A 17934-nucleotide genomic window follows, 5' to 3' on the forward strand; every position below is an offset into this window, starting at 1 on the left:
AAATTTTAAGGACTTTATTTTAGATGTGAGAAATGAATTACCTTTCACTCTACATTTCGATGTCTGTTAAATAATTTCATAATGAAACGACAGTCACCACGAAATCATTTTTCTAAATTAATATTTGCAAAAAAAAGCTACTGCAATAAAAATCCCTCATCTCAGATACAACAATAATCTGAATATTTAGAAACTGAAGATAAATACAGTTTCATTGCTTTCTAAATACAATTCTAAAAATAACTAGCAAATTTCCTTTCTTCGGAAATGTAAGTAATAATTTGAAATAGAAGCTCATCACGGCCATATACCTGGGCATATAACATGCACTGTTTTTATTTTTCGATAACGAAACTTCTTAGATGTTTTAAAATAATTTATTTAAAAATAAAAAACGTTTTCTCAGACATATATGGTACTATAAAATTTCCATGTCGGTAAATCCCACTCTTGAATAATTCTTTATATGCGTATTTTCCAATGTTCGAATACCCCAAATGATATTAATATGTTAAGATGAAATCGCTAATCTACTTGCACCAGCGAGAGTGTAACGACCTTCCTCTAAGGTCGTACGCAACACTGACCACGACCGTACTGTATCAAATCACCTGTCCCGCATCTACTGAGTACTACGCACCAAGTATGTCGCACAATGATCGTCTTTCTCTGAGCCTGATTGGTTTCAACATCACCTGAACTTTACCACACTACACAATATAGTATGGATGTATGTATATCTGTAGACATCCACATGCGACAGTAACCTAGCAGGACATTGACATATATTGGATTTGGTCCAAGATTAGGCTTCAACAACGTAGCTATTTTATAATCTAAATACTATATGTATTCAACTTCGATTAAAAAAAAATATCGTTATTAGAATTTGAAATTTGGAAGTACACAATCAGTGACCGCTTCTTGTACACAATACTGATCTCATTTGCAAACAAACGGTGACATATTTTTGGGTTCTACGGAAGTATTTTTGTACTTGTGATAAAACGGTGATAGCCATGCAGGTTTTGTGGACAAGTCAGTTACGATATCACTTTAAAATTTACGTAAAGTAAAAAAGTCATTGAAATGATATAAATTACAGGTTTTTCTTACTTTTTTTCTCACGGCCTACGCCATTACAGAACTGTTAAATATTTACACTTTATTTAGAAATTGCTTAATAACCTACTGTGGAGTTGAAAAATTGCATAACAAGAAACTTAACGTTTTGTTCTATTTTCAATTATAAAATCATATTAAATATCAGACCCACGTATTTCTCTTTGTAAATTTTATATCTATTGTTGCTGAAATTTCGGTTAAATATAATTTATTGTACTAGTTAATGAATTTTTATTGAAACAATGTTCTTGATTTTTACAGAAGGCATGTTTTTCAATGTCGTCAGGAAATCTATTGGTCCAATTTGCGGAAGAGTGAAACCTTGTTAAATTCAGCATTGTTAAAAATTCAGAGTAAACAAAAAATTATTATACTTTGCAACGATGAATATATTACAACATGCGCAATAAATTCAATTTTGTACAAAAAAGGGTAAAATCACTCACCTCCGGTTCCAAGTACTTTGAGTAAATCAAAGTGAGACATATTGACACGATCCACTCCAGAAAGATTAACTGCAACAAATGAAAAAAAAAAAAAAATCAGCACAAATGTCATCACAATATATATACAATATTGTATAATTTGAAAATGGGGTGTTTACTAGCTTGTAGATAAATTTGCTTTTTTTTTTGAGCACCAAATGACCTTGTTCATTTTTCACTCAAAGATAGAAACAAATTAAGAAGCACTAGAATTATCGACGTTTGTATCACATATTCAAGCACAACGACGTGAATCTAGTTCATTAAAATTTTAGACCTTTATTACTTTGATGACTCTTTAATATCTGCAGAGAGTATTCTGTTGGTTGTGATATTGTGCAACTTCGATTTATGATTTACCTTTTTAAAATAAAGTTATTACCATATTATAGGTACAAAAACAAATTTAGTAGCGCTAATTACATATTAATCAGTTGCAAGCACTTTCTCTTACTAATTTCACCATACTTGTTTCATTTACATCACTAAGAAATTGAGGAAAAAATACACATAAATAACCAATTATATAAAAACGTTTGGTAAAAATGAAACTTGTACCATTTACGACTTTTAATGTCCATCGTTTTCCGGTATTTTGACCGCTATGTTACTGCACGACTGCTAGTCAGATACCCACATCCTTGCAGACATCTGCCAGTTGTCAAGGTGCTAATTTTGATCTTGTTTTCAAGGGTGAATGCACTACCCCAACACCATGTAGGTAGGTATAACTTTTTATGTGTTCGTTCTGTGCAGATGGTGATTGTAGCTTAAAAAACAAAATTTACTTTTATTTATTTTTTGGAACAAATTTCTTTTATATATTAATAATTTTATATGTTAATATAATGAATGTCTATAATATATCGATCATTATTTAGCACGGTATTGTTAATAGATAACAAGCACGTTCAACATACTATAACTATTATTACTATATATTTTATATTACATTAGTGCTTGACAATAAAATGTAATCATTGCACGAAGAAGAACGCCATGGAAAACTTAATAAAAATAATGCTACTTTCGAAAATCATTAATTGGTAAATATCACCACCCAAATATTAATTTATGGTTTTAGTTTTTAAATTACTAGATAAATGAATATCAAGTTTTAACATAATTTACACATATTTATTTTTAATAGGTCTTTAACTCAATTCAGCAGCCAAAACGTTTAACTGATTCCTAGGAAATTACAAAGAAACGAAAAATAATAATAACTTGGGGACTAATTTTATTATACTCTTAGACTTTGTGTCACACTCAGCGCAAAACAACAATATAGATAATGTAAAAACTTCTACTTATAATTATTAACTCTGAAGGTCTGTTTTAGCACGTGTAAACTCACTGCGCCAGTTCAAGGCTTGCAGCGACAAAACGTATAAAACTTCATTGGAATACTGAACGTTATCATGTGATAGGAACATACTATTTATGACAAGATAAATACAACATTGCGACAAATCATATTTCTAAACCAAGTGATGTCCATATAACTGAAAGTTATAAACTTTTAATCACTTTTATATGCAACATTTTCGATAAAAAAAAATCACGAAACAAAGAAAAAAATCCCTTAAAGCTGGTCTGACGGTAGAGGCAGATCGGCGCAACTAAAAAAAAATACGTCGTTTATTAAAAACATTTAGATATCCATATACCTTCAAGTCAGCAGTCACAAATAACACCTTTCATTCTTCAATGATCTCCGTCAATGTAATAAAATAGAAATTTGATTTAGAATGTAGAATTGCACCTCGAATTGTCTCCATGCAACAACCAGGAAAATAAGGATACCGTATGGTGCAATTTTGTCCATCAATAAACTTATTTTTTAATATGTTCGTATTAAAAATTCACTTTGCTTATTATAGAAGAAGTGTGTCAATGTTATGTACATTTCGAAGAGAGGACACTTACTATAACGTTGTCCCCGTTAGTATTAAATCCAAGTCAGGTAATCAATATTCATTGGTGTTCTTACACCTCTCTCTTCACTCCAATTTACTTCAGTGTGTTTAGTGTAAAAGATACAAAAGTAAGCTCCACATGCACATGGAACATAAATATACATATATTCGTAATTAAATCCACTGAATTAACGCTTCCATTTCTTTAGTATTTGGCACCGAGAAATAGTGTGGAGAGTATATCATCATCAGTAGAAACTTTAATATTCATAGGATGGAATTAATATATTTCAATGAGGCGTTCTAAGAAGGACGTTTCCTTTGAATCATGAAGTTTAAAGAAATGATGCTTGAATAATCATATATTGAATATTATGTGAGACTGGAAGGTTTAACACACCTTTCACAATTTTACAACAAAACACGATATAGAATATTTGTTTGTGTGAAGTTTGCGATTTGTGAATACACATAAATGTAAAAGTAATTTCTAAAATCTGTACTGCACTAGACAGATGCATAGATAGTACGTCTCGAAAGTTAAATGTAGGATGGATCATGCTGACAATAACATCGAATATTAACATAGACCGCATCTATAACATACATGCTGTTATGGGTACTTATTGATACGAAAATGTCTCGAGGTTTAAATTTAAATGCAAGTAAGGCGGACAATATATTGTTATATTATTAATTAAGAAACTTTTGGTGTATTGCAAACCTTGGAGTGTTTGCACACAATTCAAGGTTGATAATGTTACCTAACGTATTTAGCTAAAAGTAAGGTCATCTGCAAAATATAAAATAACTGTACGTTTTGTAGCATGCCTTATCTGTTTTATAATTAAACAATAAAATTGGCATAAATGTAACTGATGACATTTTTACTTTATCGTCAATAAACCGATGAGGTATGTAATCAAGAATATCGTATTATAAGATGTGCACCTAATTCAACATTAAATGTATGTAATCTTTAAAAATGGCGAACCAAGATTCGGTTGATTTTTGACAACGAAGTATTAATTTCATTCTCGCAAGTTACACGCTGAACACTAAAGATGGATGTTATGTGGATAAAACTGGTGCAAGTGACAAAACAAATGCACTCCACCTTGAACGTGTCAGGTATTTTACGGAGGGCAACAACTAAGTAAAACACGGGAAAGGTGGAATGTGTGATTTCGTCCTGAGTTGAAAACCTATTATCTGTAACATTATTAAACATCTGTTCTTTGATTCAATCCCATGTCAGGTCAGGTCTCAGTTCTGAAAAACGCAATCCTGTACTATTGACGTGACAGAAATAATTCTTTTAAGTCAAAAATTTACAACAGCAAACAAAAAGGTATGTGTGTACGTATATTAAACAAGTTTTAATGTTGTTCGAAACATTTTTTATGGTCATTTTTATTAAAACTTAAAGTATACTGGAAAAAATCCGCTGAATGTTGTATTAGTAACTTCTAAAATTTTAAGGGCCAGTTTATAATTTTTCCAAACAAAATATTATCTAGAGTACACAAAGGGTAATAAGCTACATATACACATACATAGTACGTGCCTCATAAATTACTGTTTTAATAGTTTAGTCATGCACACAATAATAAAACGCACACAAAAATATTACTAAAATTTTATGCTTTTTAATACATTTATATGCATTTTCAAGCAGCTACGTTTCTACATAACAGAGCGGAATCAAAAGAACTCCTAATTTTGGTTCAACAAATAGTAGTTTAATTTTTAATGCAATTTTTTTAATAAGTACAGGAAGTCTTTCTTATTGCGTCAAGGACAAAATCAAACTGTATCCAAACATTGAAAGAAAGAATGTCTAATTTATGATGTGAAACTTACAATTTCCATTTCAGGAAAAAATCATCGCTTTTCATGACCTGCACGCAGATTATAAACACAAGGAAGAGACACTATTTTGGAGATTCCGACTTCTCTAGGCTATGCAGAATTCTGACATAAACAGGTACCGATCCAGGTATAACTTATATTGTCTTTTTCAAACTACCTGCATTACAGAAAATCTTAGTGTTGAGAGGCAGATCAGAGGCGTGTCGTCATCTAGTCGTGTTTTCAAAACAAATTGTTTTTCACTTCTTCATCTTTGGTGCATAACAAGAATTTCAGTTATAGCAAATTACTTTTATTTGTTGATTTATTGGCAATAATCAATCTTTTGGTTGACAGCGTTTCATACAGATTAAAATAGAATTATTTCCGGTACAAAAATTTAACGCACAACCCTGAAAAGGGTGGCAATCTTCAGCTACCTTTGACGGCACTTGCGGGTTTCAGCACGAAGCCATTTTTTTGAACCCTTACTCTTCTATGATCTCCCCTAGTCTGGTAGACGTTAATTTTATCATACGATATCTTTACGACTTGATTTAAATTTCTCAAATTCTTCAAAGTTAAGAAAAAAAGAAACAAAATCTACGAACGATGCTATGATTTTAAATTACAGCTGTTCTGTCTAAAATGCAGGCTCTTGTGAACTGACTGCTTTATAAATTTTTGTTGTTTTGATAAGAAAATATGTAGAAATGATATTATTTTATATATTAAAAATACTGAAAAAATATCTGCAGTTGTTTAGGTCAACGGGCCACAATAATTTATCGGAAGGCTTATTAATGATTTTTATTAAAAAGATACGTCAGTAATTTTTTGGTGGGGATAATATGAACAATCTTCACACTAGTTATGAAATAACTAAAATTTAAAAGAAATTAGCTAATACAAGTAAGCATCAATCACATTCCAAAGAAATTTTTCAAAAAAAATGTATTCTTTTTAGATGGCATCCTTACTTTTTTGGGGTAATAATTATGAATATATTAAGTAACTCTAATTTGCATACAATACCACCAATCATCTGTTTACCATATTCGATATAAACTTAAGAGTAGAGATAAACTACAGGAGGAATGATATATTTAATTACAATTCTTCGATCTCTGGGTTTTTTTGGACATAAAAATGAGGCTTTGGATACATAAATAAGAAGTGAATCAAGAGAAAGCTGCATTGAGTTGTAAAATCAAATCTACATCGTACTGAAGGTGCAAGTGTTATCTCTGTAATGTGATTTACATACTTTTATCTCATTAAACTCTATTGAAACATAAGGTGATTTGGAGCCAAAGACCCAAATAAACGCTAAAATAAATAAGACTTACAAGAAGTAGTTCTTCGGAAATCAGCATAGCGTTTCTAAGTTACTTTCTTATAAAACGAAACGAAAATTTGTTTTGACCCTTTTATCGTAACTAATTGAGAACCTGATGATTGAAAATTGATTACGGTTTAACCGTAAAGCCAAGTTTCACATATAGTTTGACTGTGACTTTTTATAGTATTATAATAATAATTAATGCATGGCAACACAACTAATTAATGTTAAAAAGTAGTGTTAACTGCAAATTATGCGGTTCGATTAAGAAATTATTAAAAAAATATATTAATTAAAATATTATAATACCAAAGTATAAATCTTCATTTTGTACAAAGCAGAATTGTTAGCAATTTATATCTGTTATATATTTATATTTATTATTGTAATTGATGATAATCTCAACTACAAATTTGTTAATGTTTTTATATTAATTTAATCTTTAAACTGTTTACTTCTTTGTCAAGTTTTCTTCGTTTATATTTATGAAATTAAGTGATTTTTCTATAGTCACCACCTTATCTACTGTTCAACCGTTAACTACACAAACAATTTTTTTAGCAAGACCACTGTAGAATGTCAATGCTGTTGTAACTAAATATGTACGTTAGAACGAAATATCCCATTTTGTTCAATTTCATTGTGAATTACTGGGGTTTTGCTTTAATAAACAAATAGGTGACCGACCACCACCGATTATTTTTGCAAGCAACAGATGGCAGAGCATAATCAAGTTGTTCTTCAATAAACATCAAAAATGTTACTGTAAATATAATGATTTATCATTTTTCATGAACAAAAAAAAATAGATATGATTGTGATTTGAAAATTATGCTATACACGATATTCGTTTCCGATATCAGTAAGCGTAATTGTCTTCACCTGTGTAATGGTTCAGCTGTTTCAATTAAATATATACAGGGTGTTTTATCTTTGACTTACCGTCCCCCCTATTCTTTTTTATAGAGATAAACCACTAAAACAACAGCTGCATATTGTCACAGAAGAAATATTATGGTATAATTAAATGTAACGTGTGTCAGTACCTTTAAAATGCTTTTTTTGTGAAAATTTTAATCACATTATTATTGCATTATTCAGTTTGATTTACAAATGCGGTAGGTTTTAAATCGCAGAGGAAACTCACCTAAGATTTTATTAAACATGTTACAAAATTTTACATTTCAGAAAATTGTTTTCAAATAAGTCAAGGTCATGAGAAACAATAGGATCAGCATTTGCATGCCGTACATCCCTAACAACAATGTTACAACTTCGCAAACGACTAACTGAATTCTCAGTTTTCGACATTCCAACATTTAACGCAAGTTTAATTTTGCAAAAAAGATGCGAAAAAATTCTCTGAAAGTTTTATAGGGTTTGTTACGTTGAAAAGTCAGTGACTTTTCGGCAGCATAGCCGTAATTTTGTGTTCCAATGGTTTAGTGACCGTTTGCCCCAAGGCTGTAGTCTTACAATATTCCAACTTTTGTGACTGATAAAGGATAATGGACAATAATTTAACAGATAAATACATCTATTTGGAGTTTTCCTTGATAATCTAGGATAGGTAGCTCGGTTTTAGGTGAAACATTCATTTATTTAGCTATTTGAAACTTCTTGAAGAGATTTTAAAAAATAATAAGTCGAATGAAATTGCTTACAGTGGTAATTCTTAAAAAGAACAAAACAGCAACACAGTTTATATCGATTCTAAAAAGCGTCTGTTGCGAAACTTTCAGTGCCATCTAAAGTAAAAATGAAGAAAAAATGCATGTCCTATTTTCAGAGCACACCAAATAATATGGCAACAATTTACTTTTAATCTTAAAAAAAGAGAAAATTGTATTTATAAATTAAATAAAAAGTTTGGGTGCCAACGCCACTCTTCTACTAATCAGGACCTCATTGACTCATTACATTTTACTTTCACCATAAGTCGATATCTTCAATAATAAGTGAAACATTACCAAAAGCTGGTAAACACTGCAAAAATTGAAGTATGTGTCCGTGAGGAAATTATCAAGAAAATTAAAATAGCGAGATTATAAAATGTGTCAGAATTGATTACTATAAGAGAGAATATATACTTCAATATGCAATTTGATTACACACTACTGAATTAACTTGATTAAACTTAGTTCATGAAATAGTTATCAGTTTTCTGCTATCGTCTAAACTCGATGATGAAATTTATTAATTCTATCACATTTACTACATGAAATAAAAATGAATTTATCTAACGTATTTTGAAAGAGGTGCGCATTATATTGCCCAGTTGTTTTTAACGCGTGCATTAAAAAATTACTTTGTAAACTATCTAATGAAAATGTGTATGTATGGACTGATGTGAAAGTGTCTAATTTATTTAGCATTTCACAGCCCTTAGAATACGAACCTTTAGGTTTCCGTTTTGGGTCTATTTAGTATATATATCCTATATTTATTCGACAGAGGTAATCTCGGAAACTAGTGAACCGAGTATTTTAAATCTTAGTGCACTGTACAAGCTGCCGTGAAGATTAATTTTATTTATTTTTTTATCTTCAGAATGTCTCAAAATGTGGAATATAAAATTTCTATAGGTTTACATTTTTTTTATAATCGTTCAAAAATTTGTTTCAATGACGTTCTCACTTTTTGAATGGACTCAGAAAATGAACTTGAACTACTAAATAAATGTTCAAATTCATTTCTTTTTGGGGCATACCATCTACGTAGCTTGAAATTGCAGGTGATATGTTAAACCACAAGCAAAAAACCATACTACGCTTATTTGAAAAAATGTATATTCTGACTGGATGCCATCAACATCTTGAAAAGCAGTGTTTTTCCATTTTTACAATAATTTTAAACGACTGAAAATTTCAGTCCGGTTAGTATTTTGGAGGTTATCTGTATAATAAAATCATTAAGAGACAAAGACAAACCGAAGTGAAACATTTACATTTTCATATTTTGTAAGTTGCGCTATGATAAGAAAACAAATAGTTTGTCAAAATTTTACCCAAGATCGTACCAATATGGTTGGTTATAATGTAGACAGTCTTTATTAAATTACTACTTTACTACTTAAATTATAAGGCCAATTTTCATTATTCTTCCTACGATTTGTACAAAAAGAGGGAACGGAATCCACATTTTATATTTCTAACCCAGACAAAGGCCATTAAGTTCTTCTTATATTATTTAATACATAAAGATCGTTTAAATTAATGTGTGAATTTGATATTTGCAAATTTTAACGCAAATCGCGCTTAATTTCTGGTCAACTATGCTTGTAACTTAAATCCATCTTGATTTAAGTTAAGTGCGCTCGCGTACAACATATTCACACAACATATGAATTGCAAATGTAGGTAAGCTTTGTCCGTAGTAATGAAGTCTTGAACTCAAAAAAACAACAGTAAATACTAAACTGATATTAATATTTTTAGAATTTCTAAAACTAGCTAGTTTTGACAAAAATTCGGTGATTAAAACTAGCCCTTCTATTGACCTATTATGGCTTAGCTGAATGTTTTTACTATTTAACGTATTAGTGCTAACACATACCGTGAGATAGAAAGTAAAATTAATTAGAACAAAATATGGGGACACTAACCAAAAACAAAGGTGACAAGAAACTGTGATCGCTTTGACTGCATGACATCACTTAAGTGAACAGCGATCTTTGCAACAATGACATCAATTTTTGTGTTTTCACAGCCTGTTCCAATTCGCTTCACACAAACAGCGAATTAATACTTCAATATCTTGTCCTTTTCCTGTTCTTTTTATACTCAAACTGGTACTGACACTACGGCTCAAAAATTTTCAAAATTCAACATTTTTACCTATTGCCATAAATAAATAATAAATTACACAACTTTATAAAATAAGATATCTGTAATTTAGCCAAAATAATTTTAAATCATACGATCACTTAAAACTTAAATAATGACTCCGGGGTATATTCCCCGATTTACAGGTAGACACCGCTTGCTGTTGACTGTATTATTAAATTTGCCTAAATATTAAATAATACAGACGGGAAATATTTAAATCCAGATTAATACTTCTAGCTTTAAGTAACAGATACCCTGCGGTGACCAGTAATCCCTATTTGCTAGTTTGCTCGAAATGTGGAGGTTCATTTCGGAAGAGTTTTAGGTTTGAAATTCTTTGCAGTCATAAAGCCCAGCTACTGATATTTGGAGGTGACTTCACTGCGGGTAATGCGCTTAGAAGGACTTATTGTTTAGCCCCGCTGTAAATATGTCCATCAAGACTGCGTTTAAAGAGGTTTACAAATTTTTCGAGTACGGCACCGATTCCCTCGCAGGTAAAGAAACATTCGTGTATACGACCGTTTATTACAGTGAGCGGTTATCCGGGCTGGTAATAGCCCTCAAGACGATAGAGATTAGTGAAGTCACTTCCAAACATCATAACTGCAGCTGTTGATTTGAGTCCTTTTCTACTAATTTCCTAGACGGATTGTAAATATTTCTTGTTGTCAGGACTTATCTGGATGGCATTTTAATTGCTATCTTATTTTGATTCACCAGTATGTATTTAAAGGTTACGGTCTCTTTTATGCTATAATTCATTTACGGTAATTATGGTGTGCTTAGGGATGCATACAATGTTAAACGAAATATTTATTTCAAAACTAATTTGCATATATGTAAATCACGTCTACAAGGGTTGTATGACGTCCTGTAATGTCCTGCAGAAAGCGAAAAGCAGGTCGATTGCTAAAATGCATAAAAGGTCGACGTGCAACAAAAAACAATAAGTTTCGCCAAAAATTGATAGTTAAATATGAAATATACATGAAAATGATAATGTTTTGCACAAAAAAACCGTACATTTTCCTTGATATTTGCAAATTTCACAAAATGCCAACCTCATTACCACGTTAATACTGACTTATTTATTTGTACATCCAAAGCTGTTTTACTCATGTTTATAATGTTCAGCAACAAAGCATAAACAAAACATGTTGGTTTATACCTTTGAAATAATCCATTGTTCGTAAATGTTGGCTTTATGTGTTCCTCACAAAGAAAATCCGTAACTCTAAGTAAAAAGGGACAAAGTGATCGAAGATATTTGCTTTACATTTCAAAAACTGAAACATACATACTCATTTGAACTTTTTAATAGTCTATTCAATCAATTCAAATCAATAAAACATATGGCAAGTGAGTTATTATAAGCAACAATCGGGATACAATGAGCTATTTCAACCATTGATATCGAAAATATACTTTTACCCCATCATATATATATTTCGTATTTATTTCATAGCGCATAAATAGATGTTCAAAATGCCTTTACCTTTTTCGTGGGGAGACCTAACTGGGTTTTCAAATTCCTCGTCCTTGTATTTCATTTTTTTAGGGCAATCACTCGAAGTAGTACAAGTCCTTTTACCCATGTTGAGACAACCATCTGTGTCAGAGGAATCACCTTCGAAAAAGCCACTTTCTTTGGTTTTTTTATGGGAACGCATTTTGAGTGTCAACAGATTCAGTTCTTGGACTTAATTACACGAAATACATATTTACGAAAAGCGTGACTGGACTGTGTCTTTTCGATGTAAAAACATTCGCGAAAACTTTCCTGGTGTTCAATGCTGTTTAACTTCACTTGTGCTTGGTGCTATCACAAAACTAGGTCGTAACAGTAAATTTGATTCACATGTACCGTTTCACAATCCTAACCGTGCCTTTTCGGAATCTCACAGATTGTAGGAAACTCTTTTGTATGTATACAATATCACTATCACAATCTTTTGCTTGATGAAATTTGTCAGGTTATGTCCAAACTTCAAACTTAACACATCGTTTAAAAACCACTTTGTCTCTTAGTTTATAAATTTCTTACATATAAGGAAGATAGTTTCAGGTAAAATTAAAAAAACATGAGGTAGTAACTAATTGAGAAAAATTGAAAAATCGAACTTAACACAACCGATACACGCGTCTACAAGTAACTGATTTAGACAGTTGTCGATTCCATGTTGTTTCTATTCCCCCTCCACTTGTAAGGCTAAAGCACGACCAATGCCGCACTTTCTAGCGTGCGCAGATAATATTTCCTCGAATTTGTTTGGAAAATATTTATTACAACCTTGCCAAATAGTCAGAAAAATAACAACAATAACCGAAAATTATAAAACTTCGTTATTTATGTTACAAAACAAACTAGATTCAAGATACTTGCGTACGAAAATGAATTGCAAATTTTAAAAGTTACGACGACGTACACGCAAGACGCAAGCCACTTCGGTTGCATGTGATGACAATCAGCTGTTTTCGAGGTCCTCAAATGTTTCGTCATTCACATTCAGTTGTCACTACACAAGTACAAAGTTAAACTTACATTTTGTGTTTAGATTAGTTTCTTTTTACCAGAGATTAACAAATTATCTTGGGGAATCAAGTTTTACAATAAAACGTAAAAACCCTTGAAAACTATCTCATCTGTAATACAAAAAGTCGCAAAAACAAACAGTGACAAAAAATTGTTTTGATGTGTGCATGTCTGTATTTGCTACAACTCCTTTAAATTTTAAATTTATTACTCAATATTTTACCTGCTCTTTACACGGTTACTTTGTGTTAATTGACATATCAACAGTTAAAAGCTGTCTACAGTTAAAAAATAAATTTTTAAATGTCTACTAAATCAATTCAATTAAAAACTGATAGGATCAGTTTCCTTTATCCTAAACAACAAACGGGAAACGATTTTAATCACAACATCTTGTTAAAGATAACATAGTTTAATTGTTGGTGTAAATAATTCAAATTCTTATCACATATTTCATATTTGTTAACGAAAAGCAAGTACCGTATGAAATGTTTTTATTATTGAAACTACATGATTTGATTATGCAACCAGCTATACACACATCTAAAACTTAGTTCATACTCGTTTCCTTTAGGTGAGAATTTGTGAAATGGGACACTTATAGTTCCCTCAAACATATTTGGCGTTTATGACTTCACACCAATTTGACTCCCATTATAATTCAATAGGCCGTCACAACCGGATGTCTTAAATCCGCTCACCGATACCTACCTGAAAAGACCTTTTCTGGTAAAAGCACAGGGCAGGACTGAGTTTTGCATTTACCGACAACTGCGCCTTTTGCGCAGTTTTCTATGATTGCGATCGTACTTATTAAAGATTTTATGTTTTTTGCTTTCATTATCTAAATAATATTTTCAAATGTGCAGAATAATGATTAAATAATTAAGGTACGGAAGAAACAAAATTACTCTTAGTCCGGTCCTTCGCGTCTCGGCCGTCCCTGGCACGTGCCATAGTTTACATTTACTAAGCTTTATTAAGGGTCGGCTGTAAAGTACTTTAAACGTCAAAGCCATAAACGCCGTATAGGTTTGAGGAAACTATACTAAGTCATTAAGTCTACAGTCTAGGGATAGACGAACGTAAAAACAACAACAATAAATATATAATAACGAAAACTCACAAAAAGAACAGTTTTAATGAAACCAAACTATTGGGTCCGGCACATATTAAGGGTTATTTTTTGTTTAATAATAATAATAATAATAATATTTATTTGTCCAACAGGTTAACATAATGAACCTAATTAGAGGACAAAAACTAACTAACTAATTTATAATTATGCAATCAAATAAACATTAATAATGGCAATAAAAGAAAAGAAAATTAGATGAGGATACGAAAAAGGAGTAAAAATTACATTATTTCAAAATAAACACGTCTTCAAAGAGGTTGTCGGCGCAACGGCACATTGTTGTAACTGGAGCACGGCGGAGGACGTTGGTGCGAGCTCTTGTGGTTCGGAAAGTAGTTGCGTGCCTAGATGAGATTCGCGGTATGTTAAAATTGACACAAAAAAGTAAATCGGCGCAATCAATCTTATTATTAACAAGTTTAAGTAAAAAATTTGCACATAACTTATCCCGCCGCATTAAAAGTGACGACATTTTATGACGTTGTATAAGACCACCCATATCTGTACCCCTTTGGGGATAAATGCCATCCAACTTGAAGGAGAGAAACTTCAGAAATTTCTTATGAATTCGTTCAATTAAAGCATGATGACATAAATACAAAGGATACCAAATTATTGTTGGCATTGTCTATTAGTTGGGTAGGAATTCTGGATGTGCCCTGTTTGAGATGCAGAAAACTCCATAACTGTGATGGGTCTGATTTGACGTTTTGTTCTACACGACTTACGTAAGATCGATAACCATTGGAAATTTGAATTTTAATTCTTGCTCTGAGCCTTCTAAATTCGTTATAGTATTCTGGGTTATTTGTTTCCTTCCATTTACGTCTTAGAAAGTCTTTAGTTCTAATATCACGTCTAATCTTTGGAGATATCCAAGGAGGAAATTTCGAAGAAGCAGGCCGATACTTAGGAGCAGTCAAATCCATGGTCATATAGAGCTTAGAATAAAAGGTGTCCACCGCTACGTTTACATCAACGGCTTGTTTAAGAACTGACCAATTGATGTTATGAAGATCATTATAGAGCTTAAAAAGGTCAACTTTCCTCCAGTTGTAACAAGAGTTTGCTGCAGAAGGAAACTGATCGGTATGTAGGCGAAGAGGAAATTGTAAAGTCATGTGTAGTCCCGGATGATGAGGATCTTCATGTAGGAGAGGCGGATCAGAGTGTTTAACTGAGATGTCAATGTTAAGGTCTGAAAAAATTAAATCCAACATGTTTCCATTAAAATTAAGAATTGAATTACTCTGTACAAGTTGACCAGTATCACAAAATTGTTTTAGAGTGTAGGTTTTAGGGCAGTTAAAGCCCTCCTGTATAAAATGGGGCACATTAAAGTCACCTACGAGTATGATTTCACCGTTTAGTATGAACGTTTCTAGCGCATTAAAAAACAATTCAAAGTCATGAGACGATATGTCCGGAGGTATGTAGATAACAATAAGTAAGAATTTAAGGTTACCAACAGAACATCTGCAAATAATTATATCAATCAGTGGAACCATCTCGGTTAAAACCGTAGTGTCAACAGCATCAGCATTGATAAGTTCAGAGAAAGCAGCAAGAACTCCACCACCCCTGGTGCGACCTACAGTGGAAAACTTTCTGTCACATCGTACAACATGATAGTGGGATGGAAACAACTCAGTATTATAAACAGAATCATTCAACCATGTTTCACTTAACGCAATTATATCATAAGACAAGTCACAGGAACTGATGTAACAATTATGTGATTTGGAAACTAAACTATGAACATTTTGATAATATAAGGTGAAGGAAGGTTTGCCTGTATAGTTTAGAAAATGAGCAAATTCGATTAAATTATAGTTATTAAAGTATAATAAGTTTTAAAATTGTATGTATTTTATACTTTTTAAATACCTACTAAACCTCATACTTTTTACTGAGATAGGTACCTACCATAAGGCGTAATGCATACAAACAAGTGATTTTATTTTCCTTGTGTAAGCTAAATCGTTAGTTTAAAAAAAAAAGAGAAAGAAATTGTGGATATCTGGACGCCATTTTAAAATTCACGCTACCTAGACTAAGTTGTAAATTATTATAAATTATGTTTTAAATATAAATAAGAATATTGTGTTTAAGCTGATTGGTTAAAACATATCTACATTAAAACTCTAAAATAAAAATCTGTCGTACTCGTAACATTGGAATGTTTCTTACAAAAACAGGACTAAACTATGGATTATTATAATCTGTCTTTGATTGCATATTGCCTAGAACAAGTGGTTATATTCAGGGTTATCCTACATCTTTCAGAAATCATACGCATATAAAATGTATAATATAGTGCTTTAAGAATAATACTTTTTTGTAGATTTTTAATCGCTATAAAACAACACTTTTTCTTTTATCTAAGAGAAATGACTTTTTGTCGATTATACATAAATAATAAATAACCAACTTTTACAATATAAAATACAAATAAGAAATAAAATCATTTTAGTATATTTCGTCATACATTAATTATAGCGCATTCTAGAATCTATCAGGTTAGTGCGATTCATCATACGTTTAAATTATTATTACTAACTCATTTGTGAGGTTTTTAAAATTATAAAGTAAAATTTTACAGTGAATATTTGACATGCTATGATTGATTTAGAGAACTGAGTTTTCTCGTATTCCCAACAGACATCAGTTGCTTTACTGCTATCAACTCGAGAGGAATCAACCTTACTGATACGAATTCTTTAAAATTTTAAAAAGTCGAGGACCGTATTTTAAATTTCACTCAACGACCAACGATTTTAACACATTAATGCTACCTAGATATATACCGTCGTTTCCAAAAAAAAATCGGGCAAATGACATTGACATGAATGCATATTCCCATTGCTTTTCACTAATCTATGACAACCTGACCATCTTGCCCGAAATTTTTTAGAAAAGACTAGCTTAAAAGAATCAAAATGAATATAGTTCCACTTAACTTGAAATTGAAACTCTAAAAATAACAACACTATTTTAAAATAAAATCAAACTGAACACCTGCCAGAATTTCGAGTAATTAACAACTTTGCTCGTATTATTGTTAAAATTATGCAAACAATTTGTTTATGGCACTGAGATGTAAAAATAATTATGTTGGTTTATCAACGTTCATTTTCAATTCATTACTACTTAAGCTTCTTGAAACTACTTTTAAATGTATACCTTTGTCATAAGAATTTCAACAGCCAAGACTGGAGATGTTTAATCCCGTAGCTTTTTAGTTTCTCTCTCAAACAAAACTTAGAGACAAACAAGTGGTATTTATGTCAAAATATTCAGGAGAAATTGACAAATCAAGTGTACGTTATTGTTGCGAATTCACTTTGGTGCTAAATCTCGTTTGTGACTTTATATCATGTCGAACATTTTGCATCAATCTTGAATACTGGTAGAGATTAGCTTTATATTGATAATAATTTATAGCTGCTGTTATTAGTGTCTTAACAGACCATAGGAATAAAGTTCCCATAGTAGTGCCAGTGGATTTAAAAACTCAATTTGTACTGAATGGAACTAAACACAAATCTACGACAATAGGTCGCAAACAATTAATCGCGCGACAATTGATCGCGAACAACTGATCGCAAGACACTTGGTCGCATGCGACAAGTGATTGCAGTGTCAATTGATCGCAGAGACAATTACGATACTTAGGTTGCAATAATTTAAAAAGTGGGTAAGGTATAAACA

At 31.4% G+C, this 17934-nt stretch overlaps 1 protein-coding gene across 2 annotated transcripts in view; it reads right to left on the minus strand.

Moving 5' to 3' along the window:
• The window catches only part of LOC135135447 (ribosomal protein S6 kinase alpha-5-like), a 60967-nt gene that overhangs the window by 20183 nt on the left and 22850 nt on the right, over window positions 1-17934 (minus strand). The window contains exons 1-2 of one of the 2 annotated variants that reach the window (XM_064064499.1): window positions 12048-13004; window positions 1572-1640 (exon numbers count right to left, since the gene is read on the minus strand). In XM_064064499.1, the coding sequence (XP_063920569.1) occupies window positions 1572-1640; window positions 12048-12222 (244 nt within the window). In that variant the 5' untranslated portion in view covers window positions 12223-13004. Of the gene's footprint in view, window positions 1-1571; window positions 1641-12047; window positions 13005-17934 lie in introns of those variants that run through there. The other variant, XM_064064500.1, reaches the window with a different exon arrangement.

The sequence above is a fragment of the Zophobas morio genome, unplaced genomic scaffold (assembly GCF_036711695.1).
Source record: "Zophobas morio isolate AGI-343-1 ecotype UQ-CSIRO unplaced genomic scaffold, CSIRO_AGI_Zmor_V1 ptg000024l, whole genome shotgun sequence".
Classification (NCBI taxonomy): domain Eukaryota; kingdom Metazoa; phylum Arthropoda; class Insecta; order Coleoptera; family Tenebrionidae; genus Zophobas; species Zophobas morio.